This window comes from Lathyrus oleraceus, chromosome 2 (genome assembly GCF_024323335.1).
Source record: "Lathyrus oleraceus cultivar Zhongwan6 chromosome 2, CAAS_Psat_ZW6_1.0, whole genome shotgun sequence".
In the NCBI taxonomy this organism is placed as follows: Eukaryota; Viridiplantae; Streptophyta; class Magnoliopsida; order Fabales; family Fabaceae; genus Lathyrus; species Lathyrus oleraceus.
In genome coordinates, this window is record NC_066580.1 from 313,615,045 (window position 1) to 313,625,131 (window position 10,087).

General features: G+C 31.7%; 1 protein-coding gene across 1 annotated transcript; it reads right to left on the reverse strand.

The window, feature by feature from the left end:
* Positions 1-4,649: 4,649 nt before the first annotated feature.
* LOC127119277 (uncharacterized) lies at positions 4,650-8,753 on the reverse strand. Its single transcript, XM_051049479.1, has 7 exons — positions 8,140-8,753; positions 7,960-8,046; positions 7,651-7,863; positions 6,847-7,011; positions 6,654-6,707; positions 6,318-6,464; positions 4,650-5,269 (listed from the first exon to the last, which is right to left on the reverse strand). Exons 1-7 carry the CDS (start codon positions 8,494-8,496, stop codon positions 4,895-4,897), a joined length of 1,398 nt encoding a protein of 465 aa, XP_050905436.1. The 5' UTR covers positions 8,497-8,753; the 3' UTR covers positions 4,650-4,894.
* Between the last annotated feature and the right edge of the window lie 1,334 nt (positions 8,754-10,087).

Consider the following 10,087-nt stretch of genomic DNA (forward strand, 5'->3'; position numbering starts at 1 on the left):
GCCTTGTCGTTTCAGACTTGGATTGGGTCTAGGTTTCCCACTTCATATTATGATAAGTATTTCGACCATGTAGACTATCCTCAACCACCCCATGACTCCTAAAACACCCACACTCTCCAAAGTAAATATTTAAATTTCTTTTGACTGGTGCATTTTTTAATATGGAACTAAAGTATATTATATAACCTTGGATTCTCTCTTTCTTTACAAAACTAAGTGGTGTGAAACTTGTTCAACATGTATTTCCATCCAACACCAACAATCTCTATAACACCCGAGGCCGAAGAGGGCGGAGAGTGGTTACATGTAACACCCGAGGGTGAGGGAGTGGTTTTCAGTGCACAAGGCATGATAATGAGATACTCCTAACAGCTTCTGGGGAAAAATTGAATTCACATCAGAATGAGAGGGATCCTGAGGCTGTGCAGATGTGGGACTACATGGTTGAAGGAAAGCTTATAAGGATTAATTGGTATTGCCTATACCAACAAGATACATCTTATTTTCGGTAGACTAACATATAAGAACTCCATAGTTAAGCGTGCTTGACTTGGAGTAGTATTTGGATGGGTGACCTTGTGGGGAGTTTCCCAGAAAGTGTGTGAGTGAAGACAAAACATTCTGAAAAGATCAGTGTTGGTTTATGAGTCAATCGATAATTCTGAAAGTAGTCTAAGGCGTTACAAATGAAACTAGAGACATCCCTCTCCCAGTATGATGTGGTTCGGGGACGAACCAAGCGTAAGCTGGTGGCCATGTAAAACCTGAGGCCAAAGAGGGCGGAGAGTCGTTACATGTAACACCCGAGGGTGAGGGAGTGGTTGTCAGTGCACGAGGCATGACAATGAGACACTCCTAACAACTTCTACTAAAAAACCGAATTCACATCGGAATGAGAGGGATCTTGAGACTATGATTGTATAGGACTAGATGGTTTAAGGAAAGCTTATAAGGGTTAATTGGTACTACCTATACATATAAGATGCATCTTTTTTTCGATAACCTAACAGATAAGAACTCCATAGTTAAGCGTGTTTGACTTGAAGTAGTATTTGGATGGGTGACCTTCTGGGAAGTTTCCTGGAAAACCCGTGAGTGAGGACAAAATATGATGAAAAGACTCATGTTGGTTTGTACGGTCATTCGATAATCCTGAAAGCAGTCTGTGGCGTTACAAACTCCACCTTGATTGAAAAGAATAAATAATTTTCGTGTCTACACTAAAAATCATATTCAAAAGAACTATCATACTACATCATAAAGAGTATAGTCACTTTCATCTACATTATTCTAAGAAAATTCATAGTGTCTTCACCGACAATGTAAGTTCAACATAACTATCATCACTACTATAAATAACCTATCTCACCTCGGGCGCGGAGAGGATATAACCTCAGTTACACAAGCGAGGTAACAAAGGGCGTCATGAAAACTCTCAACTATACCCATCGATTTCAGAATAATCGAGGGGATAGTTGAAATGATCATGGGTTCGATCCCGAGCATCAACATATTTATATTTTGAAAACTACTGCCACATAGCTCTCGGTTTTTGTTAAAAACTGAAGGGAAAAGATTTTTTTTTTTAAAAATTAAAATTAAATTGTTTACACTAAATATTCAATTTCATTGTTTACAATAAATATTAAATTATATTATTTACTCAGAATAATTGAATTACACAGAATATTAAATTCAAAGTTTCTAATGTTACATTGTTTTGGTTTCAATCTGCAAGTACAATTTTCTGACAAATTTGTTTCATCATCATCACTTTGAACAAATCCAAATTCACCCTATACTTTTCAAGTTGAATGGTTTGAACATTTTTAATTTCTGATATAAAATAAAAAATGTTAGATACGCAACATAACATTCAATTAAAAAGATAAGATATTATGTAAGAACACCAACCTTCCAATAAATTGTTTTTCTGCACTTGCAATCCATTCGTGAGTTTTGTTCCAAGCTTTCATTATTAATATTTTTATTGAAAAACTTTCATTATAAATGTTTGAGCTTCACAAGATAGAGTCCAAGATATATAGTGGCAGTGTTCACTTTCTTATTGGATATATAGGGTTTCTGGTGGATTGATGTGTTGACAATATTTTGAGTGTTATTACTTTATGAACGTAGGGCATAAATTCGTTGTTGGTTAACTAAGTAACTATACCTCTCTGTTCTTTTTTAAAATTGATGAGAAATGTTATTTCAATATTAATTAAAAAATAAAATAAACTAGGGACTTTCTCCTCAGTTTTATATGAAAACTAATGTAATATATTACTTGCAGAAAAAAAATGGTGAATGGTAAAAAATTGAAAGTAATATATAATGTTTCTTTTTTCAATTTTTTAACCATTCACCACTTTCTTTGTGTGCAATATACAATATCTTTAGGAATAAAGTTTTTAATATTGTCAATCAAGGAAAAATTTAAATCAGAGAGATGGATTGCAACAACAACAACAACAACATAAAAAATATCATTATGTAAGATGGATTGCAAAAGCTGAAAAAAATGTTTTGTTCAAGGTTGGTATTAGAAGAATAACATACAACATAGAACCTTGAAGATTTTTTCAGGTTTGCAATCTATCTCAAAGAATGATGTATACGATATTGGAGCGACTAGGTTTAGGGTAAAACTTAATTAACGAGTGTTTTTATAATAAAATTCAATCTCTCGGTTATTAAAGAAACCGAAGGAATGGATCAATTAATTAACAAATAAAATATTAAATAAAAAGAAATAACACTTAAATTGCTTTTGTCGGGATTCAAAGCAAGTCATGGATTACTTTTCCCCTCGGTTATATTCAATATCCAAGGGAATAAATATTATTTTTTTAAGAAAAAAATAAATTATGGCACGTCCTAGAATTATACCTCGGTTTTCTGTTTGGTGAGGTGAAAGCGTTGTCATGACATATATTATTTGCAGTAGTGCATTATCATTCATAAAGAGTATAGTCAGTTGAAGCTACACAACTCAAATAACTTTAACACCGTCTTCACTGATAATCATAGTTCAAAACTATCATTCTCCAACAAAAAATTATAATCACATGAAGTTAAACCACTCCAAGAATTTGCACATTGTCTTTACCGATAACCATAGTCCAAAAGAACTACCATACTTCATCATCATGAACTCATATCCTTTGATCGAACCAAAAGCTTAGATACTAGTCGTTGAGAAAAATCGACATAGAGAAAATAAAGAACACAATCACATCAGAAGAATATAACGTGAAAACTCCAAAAACTGAAGAAAAAATCATGACCATTGTCAAATAACATTTAAAAATTATTACAACACAACTAAACTTACTCTCATAAAAAAATATGAGTTTTAGAGAGAGAAGTTATCCCCTCTCTCTAAAACTAGGATTTCCTTCTTTTGGTGAGAACCGCCTCCCCTCCTGTAGGGGCTCTTCCTCTGTCATCGGAGCTTTTCACCGCCAGAATGGTGGCTATCTCCTCCTCAATGGTGGCTCCTCCAAACTGTAAGTGTTCCTCCCTCCCTTCTTTTTCCTTCAAAACACTCGCCCTTGTTTGATCCACACAGTTTTCTACCCCTAGCTTCCATCAAGTTCTTCATTCTCTCCACCATCAACTATCAACCATTTGTTACTCCAAAATCAATTCCACAAACCGCTGGGACATGGTGTTGCAGTAATGAAAAACGACCTCCATCATCAAAAGCTTTGAAATTTCCGAGTTTATGTGTGTGTTCCTGTATTATGTTTATGTTGTTGTTTCTTGTTTGATTTGTTTTATTGTGTATTTTGTTCTTAAGTTTAGGTTGTGGTAAGTTTGTGCTTAAGGTATTTGTTTAAATGCCTCAAAGAAGCCTGGATGATAGAGATATGGTTTTGAGTGGGATTATTCTTAGGGTTGTTGCAAATCAAACTGCTCATTCCAGTCAACAAATGAATCATCCATAAACTATAAGTTTAATCAATCTGGAGAACCCGTATAATCCAATTGCGCGTGATAAAGATAAATAAATTATTCGTAACTAGATAGAGTTAAAGATTGTAGTTACAAAGCTCACTTGGTTGTTGCGAAGAATTTCGATTGGTTGCTTAGATCAAGGATTTGGATTGGTAACTATCTATTGATTTCTAATTTCTCAAAGGTTTTTGATGTCCATAGCTTGTTTGGCTTAATTATTAGCGTTGTTGTTATATTGTGGTTGGGGTATGTCCTAACACAATATCTTTGTCTACGTTTGTACTCTCTCTTTTTCATCTATTGAATGAGATTGTTTACTGTCAAAAAAGAATTTATAACACATAGACTATCCTCGACCACCTCCATAACCTTTGATATAGTCACACTTCCCAAATGTTTAACTACATCTTACAACACTTTGATACAAAAATATATTAGGAAAAAAAAAGTCAAATATAAATTTAATGTACTTTTAACTGATGCATTTGTAATGTGAAATTAGAGTTTATTATACAACCCTATAATCATTTTTTTAAAATAAAATTAAACCATATAAAACTTTTTAAACATAAATATTTTCAACCAACCCCAATAAAACATTGTATAAGTAACTATTTGCTTTTTAAAAAAAGCAATTACTTGTAAATTTTACCATAGAGACAATCAAACCAAATGCGTAGAACACAAGATGGAAGTGATACCAATAAAGGTACACATAGTATATTTTCTATTTATCTTTAAAGATTTACATAAGAGTCCATGCAGTAATGGTATAATCAATGGATGACATCTTAGTCAACATTTAAAAAAAATCCATAAGAATAAATAACCCCAAGCACCTTGAATGCCCTTCAAAAGGAGAACCAATATCCCCAAACCCAAAAATTCTCAAAAGAACAAAGAATCACTTTCTTTTTTATGCTTCATTCCCTTAGGGACATTTCACATTTCTTCCAGGACCACCATAATAAAAGTAATTCCCCCAAACATTATTAATTCCTCCTTGTATATCATAGCAATTTGGATGATCTGCTAGAACCCTAAGATTTGACAATGGTATCAAATTATTATCCCAATCCACAACTTGCAAATTCCTAAAATATGATGCTTTTCCAAAACCTTCTCTAGCAAAATGTCCACTTCCCATTTGAGTTGAAGTGTGTGACCCTTGATTCGAATTCACAATTTCCCCGCCAAATTGTACCATACTCGCATGATCTCTTAAATGCGTAAATAAAAACGATGGCCAGTACCCAACCAGAATCCCCGATCCGAACTCGAGCCACCAATTTCCATGCTTTGGATCCTAAAAAAATAATAATAGCATAAACAAAACCTCAATGACACTTCTTTCTTCCTTTTTTTTTGTCATGCAACAAAGCAAAACAATTCAATTAAAGAGAGACATAATTATGAATAGCAACATGCTATCTTGGTTGGTAAGTGAAATAGGTCAAAAAGAGAAGTAAGAAAAAGTGTGAAGAGTAGTATTTACAAAATATTATGATTTTTTATATATTAAACAATAGTAAAATGATGATCAAAAGGGTGAAGAGTTCAGAATTAGAAGCTCTTTTGTTGGGAAAAAGAAAGAGAATCTTAAAAAGAAAGGAAGCATAATAAGAAAAAACACAGTTCATTATTCGAATTCACTAGCATGCGTGTAATGTCCCAAAGTATATAAATTTAAAGTGAGTAAAGTGGTGCATGTTAATTACGACTGAACATTGCACAACACTTTCATTTTTGTCTTTTTTCTAAATTTATATTTTTATAGAAAATTTGCAATGAAAAACATAAAATAACTTACCCTATGCTTCTTCTAATATTCTATTTCACAAAATTTAATGGTTTTTGTTACTTCCAAAACAATGGAGGCCCCACCATTCAACATTTTTTAATCATTTTGTTTTATTTATTATTTGTTTTTGAGTTTCTTTGAAGCTTTTGACCATGGAATTTGAAGACTTTTATGAATATAGTAAAGTATTCAAAATCAAAGGGTATGAATCAAATCAATACTTTAATGAAATATTTTATTCTCTTTAGGTGGGACCTTAATGTGATCCATTAATATTGGTTGTTGTATTTCAACTAACTTGTATATATACTCAAGATTTTTTTTTAAAGTTAAAATACTCAAAAGATTACTCCTTTTTATAAAATAAATCATTATGAACACTTAATCCTTTTTTCTAAGACTTGTGTGACAAAGTTTAGCTTTTCAAATCAAACACTAAACACTAAAACTATCCACTAAAAAGAAATTAAAAAATAATACCAAAATTAAATCTTAAAAAAATTCAATAGTTTTCTTATGTATTTTTTTTATAGAACAAAAAAATAAAAATTACCTTCCAAATAAGCAAACTAATATCAAATTGTCCTCCCGTATACGCCGAAGTCGGAGATATTGCAGCCCCGATTGCTATTTTATTGTTAGTTTGAACAAAACCCGAACAAAGTAAATTATAGCATCCAGTCGCTTGATATGCATCGCTCTGCAAACAATAATCAATATTATTTTTTATTGGATAAAAATTATAATTTAACTATTATAATTTATTTTCATAATTATAAGACTTTTTAGTAGCTATCTTATCTTACACTTCAAGCAAAGGTTCATAATAATATACTATAGCATATAAAATAATTCCTCTATTTTTTTTTTCTTTATAAAGTTTACTTACTGTCCAATAAGTAAAGAATCTAGGGTAACTGTCCCCATAGAGCTCAGGGCTGACCTGAAAAAAAATAATTTAAATTAATTTATTTGGCTAAGAAACAAAATTTAATTCATGAAAAAATTGTATGGTAGGTAGTTGAGGATTGTAACTATCTTTGAATGGTAACTAAATATAAAAGAGAATCATTGAAACATACCTGCCAACCAGCTTCAATGGTGTTTAAATCATCCCCAAATGAACCAGAAATTACCCACATTTGGGATAAACTGAATTCATATTGATTTGCAACTCGTGGGGCCCACACATTTATGCTTGCTTTTGCTCCATAGTATTGATTTCCAGTCACATACCCAACTGCATGCTATACACCAATAAAAAGGCCCTTTAAGTTATCTGAACGCGACTCTGATATGTTAGCATCGATATAGAAAGAAGAAGTTGAATTAGGGTTGTCTTATATTTTTGAAGGTTAAATAGGTAAGCTGTGACATTTGTTTTAACGTGATATATATTTTATGAGATTTTATTTAACTATATTGAATTTTAAACTATATGTATCAGTGTCAACACGAAATTAAATGTTAAGGTAGAGTTTTTATGTATTTTTTCCTTATAAGTTTAAAGCTTAAGATAGTACTATTAATTTGAAGTTGGACTTTTTGGCTTAATTTTTCTTAGACAAGACAATGTGATAGTTGAAGCATACACAAGAATGGAAGGATCATTTACTTTGAAATAAGTGAAACATTAATTAGCTAAAGAATCATGAAATTCTGTAATCACTAAAAATAGGAAAAGTTTGAAGTTACACCATCCATGAAAATCCAACTACTCAAAATTTATTATTCATACCAAACAAGACAAATAAATGAACATTAAAACATGAAGAAAAAAACACAAGTTGAGAATTTTTTTTATAAAAATTAATAAAAAAAAAAAGAGCTTCAATTTCTTGGTTTGATTTTTCAGAAATTGCATTGCATATATAAATTATATGTACCTCATGTCCATTGCTGTTTGTGTCCCTTCTAACACGTTTTCTTAATTTTTTTCCAAATGTGTTAATAGAATTAGCTCTTAACATGTCTTGTTCCGATGTTCTTCGAATCGGAATTGTTCCTTCCGGACAAGATTCTCCGGATGATCTCCATAACTGAAAATTCTCACTCATCTCATCCATTTTGTTATGAGATTTAGGCCTTTCCGGTGGATTCTGTAAACATGGAAAAAAAATAATCTCAATATCTTTTTAAAATAAAATAAAAATTTCATTCATACCTTAATTTCCAATAATAAAAATTTAATTTACCAATGGTCTTTTTCCTTTTAATAGAGGATGATCAAAAGCGGGTTGAATATGAGAGATAACGCATTCTATGATATCACCATCAGGGCTCTATGAAAAAAAAACAACAAATTATGGTCTAAAAACAGAGCAAAAAACAGAGAAAAAACAGGGGAAGTAAAAAAAAATGAAACTTTGACATACCTGAATTGTTTTAATGGAAGGTTTATTGATCTGTTGAAGACGATTACTTATGATGTTCAATTTATGCAACTCTTCATTTGGTTTAAAAGTGTTATTAACAACAGGGTTGTTGTCAATTTTTGAGGAAGAAAAAACAGGACAAAGCAAAGAAAAAACAACAAGAAAATGTACAAGGTTGTAAATGATTGGAGAAGTCAAACAAAAGCTAAAATCCATGTTTGAGAATTTTCTGTTCTTTGTTTCTATTGAAGAATCCGTTTGAATTTGTTCGCATTGATCTTGTCTTCTTCTTCTTCTTCCATCCACAAAGACAAAATTGTGTGTTTCTAGATTTTGATTGTGGCAAAGGAAACACATTTTCCACCAAAGGTAAACTATAGAATAATATACATAAATGAGTATTCTAAGAGAGGTTAATTAGTTTTTCCTATGTTCAATGTTTTGGAAGGATAGTATATAAAAATTGGGTTTTGTTACTGACAACTTGAGGTTTCAGGCGTTGGCTGGCAGATGAATTGAAGGTTTGGCCATGTGGGTTGGAGCCCTTATAAATGCTTAGATTAGTGATGAAATCGTGCCACATTTAAAATTTTCTAGGAGTTTGTACAAGGGGACATGAATTATGGCTTATAAATAATTAGTACTGAATTTCAAAGGTATCTTTGTGTCCAATATTAGTTGATGGACATTATGTCAAATAAAGTATTTAGAGGTTATTTTTTTTTAATAAAGACATGTCTAATGTTCAAATCTCATACGAGAGATTTGATAATAGTTAAATGTTTTTGTAGATATTGGATATTTTCGGTCTGCGACTTAAAAGATTAATCTTTATGTGCGCGATATAATTAATTCTTCGATAAATCGTAAAATATTCTCTTAAAAGAATTTAACATTTTTGCGTGTTTAAGAGTGCTAGTTCGAATCAAAAACCTCTTGGTTAAATTGACAAAAACTCTTCACTATCTCATTTGAGTATTTTTAGGTATATAACGTCTAATAATGTCTTGAATATAATTATTTTAAACGATCTTGAAAATTTAGTTCAATTGATAGTCATAAGAAAATTTGATATTTAAAATTTAGGGTTTGAATACTAGATTTTTAATTTATTTAAATTTAAAGTGTGTGAATTTAGCCACTAAATTATTTGATCAATAAATAAATTATGTGAAGCAAATCTATACCAAACAAATTTATGTCTAATCAATTTTAGTATTTTTAGTTGAATGGAGATGGAGACTTCTCTTGGATGCTTCAAGACTCTGGTGTGATATCTTGTCTTCCTGTTATGGTCCATGATGTCTCTACTCTTTAAATGGTGACAATGAGTCTTGTTTGGTCTCAGTGTCTTCTTGGTGGAAAGGGATGTCCCTCCTTAGAGCTAAAAGAAATTATCCCTCTAATTGGTTTGAGGATGATTTGATTTGGATAATCGACTCTAGTCTTCATACCTCCTTTTGGCACGACCTTTGGATTGGAGAGGCTCCCCTGGCTAAATGATTTTAGAGGCTTTTCACTATCTCCCAAGTGCCGGATTGGAAAGTGGAAGAGATAGGTAAGTGGATACTAGAGAGAATTTTTTGGGATCTTAGATGGAGAAAATCCTTTTTTTGGGTATGAGGAGGCTATGCTCTCTGATTTCTTCTCCGTTCTTTAGGATGCTCATCTTAGTGTGGAGCACAATATGTGGGTTTGAATGCATAATAAAAATATCACACTTTTTAGCGGTCTCCGCTTATAATCTTCATTTGTATTTTGTTTCTCGCTTAGTTAGTCAGGGTATCAGGGATATTTTTACTCTTTCTCTGATTTGGGAAAGTTGGGCCCCTTCTAAGGTGGAAGTATTTTTTTCACAGGGTTTACAAGATAGATTCTCCTCTAAAGAGAATCTTTTCAAGCGAAAGGTCATTGTTGATCCAGATGATATCTCTTGTATTATCTGTGG